Source organism: Typopeltis vanoorti, chromosome 19 (assembly GCF_054136105.1).
Source record: "Typopeltis vanoorti isolate ZY-2024b chromosome 19, IOZ_Tvanoo_1.0, whole genome shotgun sequence".
In the NCBI taxonomy this organism is placed as follows: Eukaryota; Metazoa; Arthropoda; class Arachnida; order Uropygi; family Thelyphonidae; genus Typopeltis; species Typopeltis vanoorti.
Genome location: NC_143567.1, coordinates 81,481,974 through 81,498,092, shown reverse-complemented (window position 1 = coordinate 81,498,092; position 16,119 = coordinate 81,481,974). Strand labels below are relative to the sequence as shown.

The following is a 16,119-nucleotide window of genomic DNA, read 5'->3' as shown; positions in this document are numbered from 1 at the left end:
TGTCCCAACATCAATTACCCTATGCAATCCCAAGATCAATCTGATAAGCTCCTTTCACCAACTCATAATATCACCTTTCCTCTTATCTTCTGCATTATCTTCTTTCTCTTATCTTCCATAATGGTGGCAGCAAATATATTTAAGTTCTTCAAGACAGATGTTAGTAGGGCTTCCAGTTTCTCCATAACACAAGCTGCAAGAACAAGGAACCTTGTAATACAGCTGGAACTGACAGGAAGGGAGCTGTTCTTTAGGAGAGGGGGATAAGGGCAGGCAGCTTCATATGGATTTGAAAGCATACAGAGATATTTCTTTAAAGTCCTAGCTATTTTTTCTGAGATGCTCCAGATACAGGGAAAAGTAATAGCATTATTATAATCTGTATGCTAAGAGAGATGAAAAAGGAGAGAGAAAGAGGAATAAGCGATTTGTAATTTTTTTTTTTTTTGGCATAGTAGCCACTGGTTAATAAGATGCAAAGAAGAAAATAAGCTCAGCTGTGGAAGAAGTCTGGTTGGAACAGAGAGTGGTGAATTTGTTAACAAGAGTTTTAATGATACCATATTGCTAAGAATGTGGGTAGGTTTTCTGCAAACTGAGAAAGAAAAAGTACTGTTAGGAAGATGTGTGATTCAAGTGTCTAAAAATAAAAAATACTTTTATTTTTTATTTTTATCCCAGAATCCAGTTCACTATAGGAAAATAATAGTGAACTGGAATCTGGGACTGACTATTAAGGTGAAGGAATGACTAATGTGTCTAAGCCATGTGCTAAATGGATACATCATCAATATGACCCAGATAGAAGATTTAGAATGGAAATATTAAAAACATGTTTTTTAATATTTCCATTCTAGAGAGGAGCCCATTGCTGTATTCTCTGTTTATATTGTGTCCAACAAAGTGAAGTAACCTGTATGAATGACAAAATGGAAGAGATCAATAAATGTTTGGGGAGGAGATTTAAATAATGCTAAGATAGTCAGATAAAGGGGGATATTGGTGAATAATATGAGTTTCATACAGCCTTAAGTCTAAATACATAATGGACACTAAGATAGGAATATAATAAATTTAGTTTAATCCTTTATCCAAGTGTAAGCGAACAAAGTTTGTACCTGAAGTATCTTCAGGACTGAGGCAACTCATGGTAAAGGTAGACCAAGTTCTCATGACTCCTTGTCTTAGTATCTCCCATAATGCAAAGCACATCTCCTTGTTGGATGTTGGATAAAGAATTCTTGGATAAATGATTAAACTAAATTTATTATAGTCTAACCAAGCGAAAAAACTTCCAACATCTTTCTCTAAATCCAGAGTAATTTAATAATAAAGTGAGACACCTTTTGGCAACTCGTATAGGTAAATATGACTTCTCCATTGCTTCCACCTTAGTATCACCATCTCTGGATCTGGCTCCCACTGACGAGACCTCAATAAAGGTAAAAAAACAGGTCTGGGTAGTGGCCCTTCCCTTAATGTATAGCATTATACATGTCCACAAGAAGATGTGCTTTGCATTATGGGAGATACTAAGGCAAGGAGTGATGAGGGCTTGGTCCACCTTTACCACGAGTTGCCTTATTCCAGAACATACTTCAGGTGCAAACTTTGTTTGCTTACACTTGGATAAAGGATTAAACTAAATTTATTATAGTCTAACCAAGTGAAAAAAACTTCCAACTAAGATAGGAAGCTGATCAGAAATAAGCATGCCCTTCCTAAATCAAACATCTTGGTCAGTTGCCCTTTGTTTGGAAAGATATAGGTTCAAATCCTCTCTAGGACACAAAGATCCTTTATTAGGGATTTTCAACTAAAGGTGAGCTGGCAGGTCTCATATTACTATTACTATTATTACGGCCAACTCCAGGGAGTCATTAGACTCATCGAGGGAGGCCCCAAATCATATTCATCACAACTATTTGACATTCATACAGTATCTATCATACCTCGCCTTAAACTCATTCACTGTCACAGCATCCACCACAGACTCAGGGAGCGCATTCCACTCATTCACTACTCTAAAAGTAAAGAACCCAGCTCTAACACCTTTACTAACCACACTTTTGCCCAGTTTCCATGGATGTCCCCTAGTCCTCCCACAACCAGCCCTGTTCTCAAAAATATCTTCTGAATTAATTTTATAGAAACCCTTCAGTAATTTGAATGTCTCAATCATATCTCCCCTCCTCTGCCTATCAACCAATTTTTGCAACCCACAAATCCTCAACCTGTTCTCATACGGTTCATTCCACAGACCTGCTATCATCTTGGTCACTCGCCTCTGGATCCTCTCCACCTCCTCCCCATCAAGAAGAAACCTAGGTGACCAAATCTGAGCACAGTAGTCTCGATGGGGTCTTATCAAGGCTCGATACAGAGGAACAATAACCTGCTTGTCTCTGCTTGTCAACGTATTCTTCAGCAACCATGTGATTCGATGAGCTGATTTGGCCACTTTTGCAATGTGTCCCCTAAATTTCAATTCCTTATCTACCAACACTCCTAAATCTCGTGCCTCATCAATTTCCTGGAGCACGGTTCCACCAATGCAGTAAACTGCCGCCAATCTTTTCACCCCAAAATGCATAACCTTACATTTTGCCACATTAAACTAACATCCATTCTCCTTAGCCCAGACCTCCAATCTATCCAAATCATCCTGCAAAATTTTGACGTCATCTGCATTCACTATTGCCCTACCCAACTTCGCATCATCCGCAAACAAATGAACTGTTCCTCTCAGATCCTTTCCTATATCATTTATGAACAAATTAAACAGCAGTGGTCCAAGAACAGATCCTTGTGGCACACCACTAGTCACAGGCCGTCTTGTGGACTCTACTCCTGAGTAAACCACTCTCTGATATCTCTCCGTCAACCACCCTCCTATCCATCTCACCAACCCTATGTCCATCCCCATATGCCCCAATTTACTGATTAGAATTCCATGTGGTATCCTGTCAAAGGCCTTGGCAAGGTCCAGTAGAATCACCGTAAACCCATTATCCTTATCCAGTTCAGCCGTCACTGTGTTATAATACGTGAGCAAGTTACTGAGGCATGACCTACCCTTCACAAAACCATGCTGTCCCCGATACAGTATCCCATTTTCTTCTATCCAATCTTGTATTTTCCTCTTGACTATTTTCTCTAAGACCTTGATAATGATTCCTGTTATGCTGATTGGCCGGTAATTTTCAACAGCAGCCTTGGAACCACCTTTGTGCAACGGAACTATTTTCCCCTCTTTCCACCCCCTTGGGACTGACCCAGTCCTGAGGCTCAAATTAAACAAAATGGTCAAGGACACTGACAATTCTTTGGCTGCTTCACGTACGACACGAGCTTTTATACCATCCAATCCCACAGATGTATTGACAATGAGGTTCTGTAATAGACTAGTTACCTCTACCTCATTCATCACAATTCCAGTATAAGCTGTTGGTTCTTCCATTTCCACAAAGTCACCACCTGGATGATATACTCTTGCAAAGTGCTCGCTCAGTAATTCCACAACATCGACTGATTCAGTTACCTCCCTACCCTCAGCATTTTTTAAGATCATTCTACCATGAGCATTTTTCCTTTTACTTGCAACATATTGAAAAAACTGTTTGGGATTCTCTTTAGCCTGCATGGCCAATTTCCTTTCGTAATCTGCTTTTGCTTTTCTTACCACCCTTGTTACCATCCTGGCCTGAGCTTTATACTGTTCCTGCGCCTGATGGTCACCCTTCTCCTTAAATTTCCTCCACAATTGTTTCTTTTTTTGCAGCTCAAGCTTAATAGTGTTATTCATCCATTTAACCCCTAATTGATTTATTATTCGGACTCTTGGTATACAGTCAACCATTGCCTCCTGCAAACAGTTCTTAACCACCTCCCATGCACTATCAACATCCAGCCCTTGCAGTTTTACATGCCATGGCATTGAGCCAAGCACACACCTAAGCTTGTCATACTTACCAGCCCGGTAATTCCACATGTACCCTGTCTTAATTGTAAATTCGACTCCTTTAGCCACCTCCCAAGTCATGACTTTATGGTCACTCTCACCAATTGGTGGCAACATGGTCATGTTCATTACAGCCACATTCTCGGTTGCAATTACTAGGTCCAGCACTCTCTGCCCTCTGGTATTTTCCAATACATGTTGCCGTAGATAGTTGTCCCTTAATAACCGCATAAAATCCAATTCCTTCCTCCCATGTGCCCTCTCCTTTTTCCAGTCAATGTTACCATAATTGAAATCACCCATAATAATTACCCTCCTTCCACTCATTTCTTCTATTTGCTTATGCATACTATCCCCACCATCCACTCCATCACCCGGTCTATAGCAGCACCCAATTGTATATTTTGTTCTGCTGGATTGTATCTCACACCAAACAGCCTCAAATGTGCTTTTTTCCCCATCATGCAGTTCAACTTCTATACTCCTTGGCTGAAGATCATCAGCTATCATCAATAACACTCCTTCCCCCTTTTTATTCACCCTGTCACTCCTGAACACGCTATACCCGTCGCATTCAATCCCACTAGCTTTATCATCTTCTGTCAGCCATGTTTCACTAATACCGACAACCTCTGGCCTGGAAGTGCCAACCATGGCCAAAAACTCTTCCTTCTTGTTCCTAATACTCCTGGCATTAGTGTACATGAATCGCAGAAGCCCATTTGTCCCATCCTTACTTTGATGCCTTATACTAACTATCCCATTCTGATTTGTTGTCCGTCGTACTCGCTCGGGCATAATATACTCATTCATACACTTAACTGCCCCCCTAAAGTCAGCATATCTACTCCCCCCCCTCTTAATAAATCTAGTTTCCCTGAGTCTGTACATCCACTTCCACATCATTCATCAACACTCTTTCAAGTCTCCGTACACCAACTCCATTCAAATGCAATCCATCCATCTTATATAAGTCCTTTCGCCCATCGAACTCATTCCACACATCCACAAATTCCACACCACTCTCCATGCATAACCCATGCATAAAGTCATTGGCAATTATGGCCCTCCTTCTAAACACTTCACTGTCATACCGCGGTAAGATACTCACCATCCTAACTCTCTCACTCTTCTCTTTTGCTACCTCAAACAACTCCCTCACATCCTCTATCATTTCCATTTTGTCCTGTTTCAAATCATTCGTTCCTGCCACGATTATCATCTCTTTCACCCTCTGTTTTTGCAGTCGAATAGATTCGCTGACGTCCTTTATGATCGCACCCGGCTGGTACGACTTCGTTAAACTCTCAATTATTACGCCTCTTAATAGCGAATCCCCATACAGCACTCGCTCCTTCATTTTATTGACGTTTGCAAACATTCTATTATTTGCCGTCACAGACTTTCGCCGGTTATTTGTCGTTACGTTCAACACACATTTTTCCATACGCTCCAGTTGTCTTTTAGCTCTGTGTATGGCACCATTCAAACGGGCAATTTCGCTACTTGCATTTATATAGGGGCGACCAAAACAAAAAAGGCAAAAACTGGTGAGATCTCTCTGAGCAATAAATATAAAATGTTATATTCAGGCAATGACATATGGAGGTGGTGGGGTTTTTCTTCCCAGCAAACCAGCCATAAAATGCACACAATTAAGAGAAAGTGTCTCTTTTAATATACTGACCTCATAGCATGAGTTGCTTCAACATTAATCCAAAATAGCCTAAGTCAAAAACAGACTGACTTTAATGCTCGTGGTACTTTTGACACTCAGGTATGCCAGTTTGTGCTTGGATGAAATAATAATAGTTGTTACTTTCATGTAAGGTCTAAAAGTGATGTGTGAAAATTATAATTATGAATTAGGGGATGTGTGAATATACATCACTTATGTAGATTTACGAATATAAGGGGCAAAAAGAGTACTCAATATATTTTACAGAGTTGGTAGCCACTGGCTAAAAATGTGGAACAGGTAACTGAGTTAAATGAAAAATACTGCTATGCTCAATGCATTAAGAATACCATAGTGATGGACTTGATGGTGGGGTTATTGTTTGTATTATCTAACAGCATCAATGAGTTTCCTGCCAGAATAAGATAACTGCATATTGGGAAATAATATGTTTTTTCACGATATATTAGAAACTAATAATTAAGGGAAAAATCTGAAAACACACCGCAACTCAACATCACCAGAGTTAAAGATTGGTACTATCAACAAAAGAAGCCTGAATGGCAAAGAAATGGAGCTATCTGAGGAATTAGATATGTACCAGATCGACATAATAGGGGCGACCAAAACAAAAAAGGCAAAAACTGGTGAGATCTCTCTGAGCAATAAATATAAAATGTTATATTCAGGCAATGACAATCAAGGCAAAGAAGGAGTAGCCATAATATTCAACACTAAATATAAGGCTAATCTTCTTGAATGGTAGGAGGTCTCAGTAGAGTGACGTGGACAGATATCAGAATGGGGAACTGAACAATGAGACTCATTTGTTACTATGGTTCCAGAGAAGGTTCTACTAAGGTAGAAGTGGAGGAATTTTTTTTGAGGCTTTAGAGAAAGCAACTGACACAATGAAAAAGGAAAAGTTGGTCCTTGTTGGGGATCTAAATAGCAGAGTAGGAAATGATTATCAGACATACAAAAATATTTTGGAAAAATTTGGAGAAAAGAGCAAAGCTAATAATAATGGCAAATACTTGGATTTCTGTTCAGGACATGTCGGAACATGGTGTTATTACTAACACCATGTTCCAACATAAAAATGTGCACAAATTCACATGGAGAGAAGAGGCAAGGAATATGAAAAGTCTCATTGACTAAGTTATTGTCGATAGTGATGTTTTCTCCCTGGTGCAGGCCACCAGAGTGTACTCAGGATATGAAATTGGAAGTGATCACTATTTAGTCTTGAGCAGGATAAAATTGAATTTTATTTTGAAAAGCAGAAAATTTAAGAAAGTTTTAATGCAAATAAAAGTTGAGCAGCTCTCAGATGTGAACTGTAGATTAAAATACACAAAGATTATTGAAGAAAAAATGAAAGTGTTTGAGAATAGGAACCAAACCTTGGAGATTCAGTGGTAAGCCTTGAAGAAAACATTGATTGATTCAGCCAGAGAGGTGGTTAAAGAGGCAGTGAAGGAAACTAAAATAACATATCAAAAGTTCCTGGCAAATAAGTCAGCTTGTTCTCTTAGAGAATACAGGGACAAATGAAAGAAAGCTAAACACTGCGTAAAACTAGTTAAACAAAAGTCATGGGAAGACTGGTAAGAACATAGAAAATAAATATCAAGAGGGTGGCAAGATATTCTGGAGGTTATTGAAGAAGCTCAGAAATGGAGGAAAGAGCATTGTAAAACGAATTAGAGATGATAAAGGAGACATGAAAACTGGAGAAAAAGCTATCCTTGAAGTATGGAGTAATTACTTTGAAAAATTGCTAAATGAAATAAGCAGTGATAATACTGTGGTAAAAAACACTCAACAGGCATACATTCAGGAATATATATTCATACTTGAAGTAGAAAAAAAGCCATCAAAGGCTTGAAATGTGGAAAGACAGCAGGAATAGATGATATTAGACCAGAAATGCTGAAGTATGGAGGTATAAAAATCTTACAGTAGCTGCACTGCATAGTTCAGAAGGCTTGGACAAAGGGACGAATTCCCAATGATTGGAGTAGAGCTCTCATAGTACCCATATATAAAAAGGGAAATAAATCTGAAATGTGAGAATTACAGCTGTATTTCCCTACTGAGTGTTGCTGGTAAAATGTATGCAAGTTGAGAAACTGTCAAGAAGGATAGTGGAAGAAAATCTTGATGAAGAACAAGCTGGATTCAGGCCAAATAGAGGCTGTCAGGATCAGATCTTCACTTTACGACAAATAGTTGAGAAATCATGGGAATATAACGAACATCTGTATCTGGAAAAGTCGTATGACAAGGTGCCAAGAGAGAAGCTATTCAATACGCTACAGTTATATGAGTTGTAAGTCAGCAGTTAGAATTGAAGGAAGTATAGGAAGGTGGTTTAATGTTAAATCTGGTGTTAGACAAGGATGTACATTATCTCCTTTGTTACTCATTAACTATATGGATCACATTATGAAGTTAAGTGGTATTAAACCTGATATCAAAATTGGAGATGTTAATGTCAGCTTCTTTGCTTTATGCAGACGATGTTATACTTCTAAATAAATCTGCTATAAGTCAGCAAGATTCCCTGACTAAATTGAATAAGTGTTGTAATAGATATGGTATGAAGGTTAGCAATAACAAGACAAAGATAATGAAAATATGCAGAAGCATTGAATATGTCAACTGCATTGTGAATGTAGAACCTGTGGAACAAGTAAAACATTTCAGCTACTTGGGCACGATTTTTAGTGAAGATAGTAAATTAAATATGGAAATAGACAACAGAATCAACAAAGCTGGTATGATACGAAGTCAACTGAATAAATTCATTGGGAATAAGAGAGAAATTAACCAAAACACTAAATTAGCTGTATACAAGACAGTGTTCAAACCAGTTTTAACTTATGGATCTGAGAGCTGGGTCAGAAGTAAATCACTTGACCAAAGACTAGAGACTGCAGATATAAGAGTACTGAGAAAGATTAGGGGCATGAACAAATGGCATCAATGGCAATATCATATTAAAAACGAGGATATTAGGAAAGAACTTGACATTGTCAGCATCCAGGAATGCATTAGCAGAGCTAATCTCAGGTGGTATGGTCACTTAAACAGAATGGGCGAGGAGATATTAGCAAAACAAGTGTTCTCTGCCAGGTTGGCAGGAAAACGACCCACAGGACGACCAAGATGTAGATGGATTGATACGGTAAAAAGTGCCTTAGATGATGGAAATATAAGGCCTGTTAATGTTGGAGTCTTGACAAGTAACAGACTGATTTGGAGGAAAATTGTAGATTACTATTATTATTATGTGACACCTCCAGGGAGTCCAAAGACTCATCGAGAGAGAGTGTGCCAACAGCATCGAATGATTGAACCCCTTTCAACAACTAACCGCACTCAAACGTGCTTAACGTTTTTGTGAGCCATTAGTATCAGAGGCTCTACCAATCGACCAACCTTCGCTGGCAGAGGAAGATAAGAAGTTAGTAATGATGTAAATTTTTCATGCAGTACTATCATATCCTGTACACCTCTTGAGGGTACATGTCAGGAATTTGATGATGATGATAATTAAGGGGAAAATACTTGTATATTTGATTGGTGTATTTAAATTAGTAAAAGCTGTATATATGTGAACCATACAAGAATGACTGGCAAAAGTAAGGGAGGCAAGAATAGAGTGTGAATAGAAATAATTTCATTAGAAGCATATGAATTACTAATAATTTATCACATCTATGTCTAATAAGCTGTGGGGCAGAACAAATTATGTCATCTTATAATTCTCAAATAAATAAATTCCCAAATAAATGCATTTGCATTTATTTGGGCATAATTTAAAATAAAAAAATAAAAAAACTTATTGGGATAAAGAAAAAATATCTGTTTGCAAAATGTAAATAATTAATAATAAACATCACCTGTATATACTGGTAGCTTAGTAGATTATAGGAAGTGGTATACGTATTGAACTACCAATGTTAATTAGATGATTCTATAAATTAAAGATGCCAAGAAATTATATTCTTGGTTTAATCCTTTATCCAAGTATAAGCAAATAAAAATTTGCATGGGAAGTAGCATCATGAGTGGGCTACTTGTACAGGGTGTCCCAAAATTCACGCAAGAAGTAATTTTGATAGAAAACACAGGGTTTTTAATTAAAAATTGTAATTTCTTATTGATTCATAAAGTATACAGTATAGGGTTATGCATGGAATAGCATATCGGGTAAATGGCCTCCACGGCTTTGCTGGCACATACACACTCTTTTGTCGAAATTTTCCATGACCGTTTTGCATAAATGTGGCTGAATTTCATTGATACAGTGCTCAATTTCCTCCTTCAAGGCGTGGGTGGTCGTGGGCTTGTTGGCATAAACCTTAGATTTCAAAACACCCCAAAGAAAAAAGTCCAAGTGTTAAGTCACATGATCTGGGCGGCCAATTCTGATCACCAAAACGGGAAATTACACAACCAGGAAATGACTCATGCAATAATTGAATTGTTTCTCAGGCTGTATGGCATGTGGCGCCGTCTTGTTGAAACCACATGTCATCCACATCCATATCTTGCAATTTAGGCACAAAAAACTGGATTATTATGTCACGATAGCAAGCACCATTAACTGTCATTGCCTTACCAACCGCATTTTCGAAGAAGAATGGACCGATGATGCCTCCAGCCCAAAATCCGCACCAAACAGTGACACGTTGTGGATGCATTTGTTTCTCAACAATCACTCGTGGATTTTCTGAACCCCAAATGCGACAATTTTGTCGATTAACGAAGCCATCAAGATAAAAATGAGCCTCATCGCTGAAGATGATTTTGTTCGAAAAATAAGCATCCACTTGTTGTTGTTCCATAATCCATTCAACGAACTCTCTTCGCTGTGTGTGGTCAGTAGGCTTCAGTTCTTGAGTCAATTGAACTTTGTAAGCATAAAGATGCAAATCTTTCGTGAGAATACGCTGTAGAGAGCTTCTTGAAATGCCCAATTCAAGACCACGGTGCCCAACTGATGTTCCTGGACTCTCAGCAACACTCTCACGAACTGCTTCGATGTTTTCTGTTGAATGACTTATTGAAGGAAGGCCAGAGTGTATAAGATCACTAATTGATTCAGTTTCCTTGCATTTTTTAATTAATCTTTTCACAGTTGAAGTTAAATCACTATTCCGACCATATTTTGTACGAAAATTGCGAACTGTAAATGCCAAACCTTCATTATTTTTAAAATATTGCTCAACAATGAAAATGCGTTGTTCTTTCGTGTAGCGCTCCATTTTTAATAACCCTGAATTGTCAGCTGTCATGCTGTCTTTTTTTCCTCGTTGGCAACACTTTACCACACAAATGGCGCTAAATTTAAATCTTGCGTGAATTTTGGGACACCCTTTATATAGAGGCTAATGACTTCACATTAATTGCCTTAGTATCCTATAATGCCAAGCACATATCCTTAAGGAAGGGCCACTACCTAGACCGGTTTTGATCTGTATTTAGGTCTCATCAGTGGGAGCCAGACCCAGGGGTGATACTAAGGGTGGAGTAATGAAGAAGTCATATTTTCATATATGCATTGCCGAAAAGTGTCAGACCTTATTATTAAAATATTCTGGATTACAGAAAGATGTTTGAAGTTTTTTCACACGGTTATAGTAGAAATTAAAGATGCCAAGAATTGATGTTCTTGGTGTAATCCTTTATCCAAATGTAGGCAAACAAAGTTTGCACATGAAAAGAATACAATTGAAGATGCCAATAAATTGACATCTTCAATTTATAGAATAACCAAGTGGGAAAACTTTCAACATCTATCTCTAATCCAGAATATTTCAGTAACAAGTTGCACCATCTTTTCGGCAATGTGTGATTCAAACATGATTCGAAAATAGTGGGATTCGAACCCGCAGCTTTTTGGCTGGAGAGCAGATACACTAACCACTCGGCCAACCAGGCCAGCACAGCATTATAGATGTCCATAAGGATATGTGCTTTGCATTATGCAATACTATACTACAGCAATTAATGTGATATTATTAGCCTCAATATACAAGTATGCTTATTAAATAATTTAAGGAATTTACAACATACACAGGATATAAATTAAATTAAACTTTAATCTATATTTCCAATATTTCAGCAACGTCACATTGCCATCTTCACAGAAACTTAAAATAAAACACGTGCACGCAGGCACTACACACAGTAAATGAGGACGAAGCAGGAAGCTATTGTTTCTCCTAAAAGTCCTGATCATGTCCCCTATTGAGCTATGTAGGTATTCTTGGCCGTTGGGATGAAGGTCTTCTATGTAAGTCTCCCAAATTTGGGGCAGTCTCATGCAACCAAATTTGTTGAGGCTTGGACTGTTTCTTAGGGCTGAGGCTGATTCCATGAATAGCCCTTTCAAATTTGAATTTACTATGGTGTATTACCGTGGCTTTCTTCCACCATATTCTGTGGCATGTATCCAAAGCATGGTCTGCAAGACCAGAGTGGTTGTACTGGTGAAACCGGATGTAGTCCTCGTGTTCTGAAATTCTGATAATCGCTGTCCTGCCTGTTTGGCCAAAGTAGGACAGCTTACAGCTGAAAGGGACCTGGTAAACACCAGGTAGGTCAAGGGGAAGTGGTTGGTCTTTAGTGGAGCAGATAAGGGATGCTAATTTTCTATGTGGTCTGTAACAAGAGGTCAAGTCATGTTTTTTTAGGATTTTGGTAATTTTTTTTTTCCCAAAGATGCCTTGGATGTAGGGAATGGTAATGGATTTAGAGTAATCCTTGTTGTGAAGGGGGGGGGGTTTACCGGTTTCAATATTTTTTTTGAAATGTGAGTAAACCAAGGATTACTCTAAACCATTACTATTCCCTACATCCGAGGCACCTCGTAAAAAATTACCAAAATCCTAAAAAAATATGACTTGATCTCTTGTTACAGACCACAGAAAATTGGTGTCCCTTATCTGCTCCACTAAAGACCAACCGCTTCCCCTAGAGACCTACCTGGTGTTTACCAGGTCCCTTGCAGCTGTAAGCTGTCCTACTTTGGCAAAACAGACAGGACAGAGAGTATCAGAATTTCAGAACACAAGGACCACATCTGGTTTCACCAGTACAGCCACTCTAGTCTTGCAGACCAAGTTTTGGATACACGCCACAGAATACAGTGGAAGAAACCACGGTAATACACTGTAGTAAATTCAGATTTGAAAGGCTATTCATGGAATCAGCCTCAGTCCTAAGAAACGGTCCAAACCTCAACAAATTTGGTTGCATGAGACTGCTCCAAATTTGGGAGACTTACATCAGAAGACCTTCAGCCCAACGGCAAAGAATACCCCCTATAGCTCGATAGGGGGCACCATCAAGACTTTTAGGAGAAACAATAGCTTCCCGCTTCGTCCTTATTTACTGTGTGTAGTGCCTGCGTGCATGTGTCTTTATTTTAAGTTCCTTTGAAGATGGCAACATGACAGTGCCGAAATATTGGAAATATAGATTAAAGTTTAATTTAATTTATATCCTGTGTACGTTGTAAATTCCTTAAATTATTTAATAAGCATGTTTAATGTCAAATGTCTAAGCCTTTCTACGAGAAATATATACAAGTAGCCCAGTCATGATGGTACTTTGCACACAAATTTTTATTTGCTTACATTTGGATACTAATCCTTTTGGAAAAGGATTAAACCAAGAATATAATTTCTTGGCATCTTTAATTTAGAGTATAACCAAGTGAAAAAACTTCAAACAATAATCAGATGATTCATCTAGAGGGTGGAAAAATTATATGAGTTGATGGAGAGGTAATATGTTATGTGTATTTATTTCTATTTCTTATTTTTTTAAAATTTATATTTCACTTTTTTGCTTTTTAAGAAGTATATTCTTTTGTTTGGTAATATCGTGATATTGATTATCACTAACACAATCCTATATTTTACATGAAAAGGACTGCATCTGGGATGGGACTTTTTCATTCCAGTCTTCGGAAAGAATAGACATTGTGAGCAAAAATGCATTTATTCCGGTGGAAAAAAAGTGATGCCCTATAGTGTAAAACATCCTCCAACCTAACAGACACTATACTGCACAGATATAATTGAAACAAAACAAAGTAGCAGTTATATTGTATTACTAAATACAGTATGGAAACAATTAAATCCATGTACTATATTTAGTGTAATTAAAGACTAGAATGAAAATAATCCTGTACAGTAAAAAAAAAACCTCTCCTCCTACAGACACTATACTGCACATACAAGCAAAACAAACAAGTTTTACTGTTGTGCTAAATATAATATCTAAATGACTCCAATGTACTAACAACCTATTTCAAATTTTCAGTTGCAGAAAATATAGTTATCTGTTCATAATAGTTATTAAGTATGAAAACTAACCAATTTATGTAACACAAATTTTTGTTAAATTGTCATAATTAAATTTGTTTCTGTCTATTTTTCCTATGGGATCAAAATGTTAGGTTTAGTTTATTTCTAACTGTGCTTTGTATTTTCTACATCTTTCAAATTCCAGTAATAAATTACATGAAAATGAGAGTTTAAAAAATTTATCTTTATCATTTCTAGTTATCTTAATATATGTTGTATTCTGTACATTCTTTTGTTTTTCTTGGTGTCACTGTAGTTCTTGCTGTCAAGAACTACAATGCAAAGAAGAAACACTACCAACACAAGAACTTGCATTGGTAGTGTTTCTTCTCTCTGTTGTCTTATTGTCCTTTTGCTTGATACTTTTGCAGTCAACAGTTTGTTCCAAAATCCGCACAATATGTTTAAGTGTTAGTTGCCTTCTTGTTTTTCTTTTATAAGGTGGTGTTATGGCTAATATTTTTTACTGCATGTTTGCTATTTCATTATGCTTATTTTTGTTGTTTTGTGTCATTGTGTTCTTTTTATTACTGATTTGTGTATTTTATACATTGTATTTTTTAGTTAGTTTTTTTTTTGAAATTTAATATTTTTTTACTTATCTGCATATTGGTGTCTTGTTTTCTGCATTGCAGGTGTTACCTAACCAATACATCCAATGACATCAATCATGTGACGTCTATATAGGTCAAGTACTTTTGATGATCTCTAGGTTATCGATGAGAGTAATTCTCATAAAGCTTTTCCCTGAAATAAGCCCAGAGTCAAAATGACACCAATATCAACATTACACTTACTACATAGATCAAATGTTTCCTTGATGTTTCAAATATATATATATTGTTCAATGAAGAAACATCCATGCTACAAAACTAATAATGCAGAGTCCAGTGGACACAATGAAAGTACTGGAGTGAAGATTCCTGCTGGGAATCACTGTGCTCCTATGGTGCCTCACTCAAAACTTACTCCTGAAGAATACTCAATATCATAGTTACACCAGTAGTACTGTTGTATATGTCAAATTCAATGTTTGCCATACATATATATGATGCATATCCATTACTTACTGTATTCATAAAGCAAACAGGCATTTACTACGAGTTGACCAAATATATATATATATATATATATATATATTTTATCTAACATACAGAATTGTTAAAGAAATGCAGGCAGAAAGCATAATTATTTTCAGCATTTTTTTTTAACAAGGATATAGAGAGGTATTTATAAAAAAAAAAAAAAAAGAAACATAAGATTAGCTTGTTTACCCCCCCCCCCTCCCAAAATGCCTCTCCATGTTCTCTTGTAAAAAAATGTCTGAACTTCCTACTTTCAAATTGCAAATTTTTAATAATCCTGCATGCTTTATTGAGGGTCCTCTTACTAGATCAATGAGTCATAAATAATGTCCAAGCAAACTGTTTTTTTTTTTTTTTTTTTTTTTATTGTTTTTGTTTTGTTTGGGGCAACAATTTAATCTTAGTATATAAAAACATTCAATACTTTGTGGCAATATAAAATTTATAAGATGCTTACTCTCTCAATAGGAGTCCAAGATCATTAATAATCACTGAGGGAAATTTATACTGAAATCAATTTTTTTCCCTGTAGTAAGGATAAATGCTGTAGATAGAAAATAAGCTACGATAAAGGGTATGATATAAATAAGCAATAATAATAGTTAAATCAAACCTGGCTTAGTCTGTTCGCGTCCTGTTATCTTTCTCCATCTTGCTTCAGTATTTTCCAAAATTTTTCGTCGCCTAACATCCCGGCGCAAACATTCATCAACATCCGCCATTGCACAGCTGTGTAAGCAACACGGACACCACCGCAATGAAATTATTCTAATTTCTGTTCACTACTGAAAAATAATTACTGTACAGTAATAACGATGAAGTTATTTATTACAAATAAATAGTAAAAACAAAAACATATGGTTAGAAAATACTGAATATAAACTCGAGGAAAAAAATACAATACCCAAACAAACTTGAGAATTTATTTAATTTAAGAAATAAACACGATTAGCTTCAGACATTTTCTTCCTAGGCTTCCTGAAAAAAAGATTGTTCCAAGTTTGA

The 16,119-nt window shown here is 36.9% G+C and overlaps 1 protein-coding gene across 1 annotated transcript in view; it reads right to left on the bottom strand.

Moving 5' to 3' along the window:
- LOC150096290 (uncharacterized) overlaps positions 1-15,853 on the bottom strand; it is a 50,415-nt gene extending 34,562 nt beyond the window's left edge. Inside the window, exon 1 of the mRNA XM_090409330.1 lies at positions 15,728-15,853. Coding sequence (XP_090265456.1) covers positions 15,728-15,836 — 109 coding nt within the window. The 5' untranslated portion in view covers positions 15,837-15,853. The remainder of the gene's footprint in view (positions 1-15,727) is intronic.
- Between the last annotated feature and the right edge of the window lie 266 nt (positions 15,854-16,119).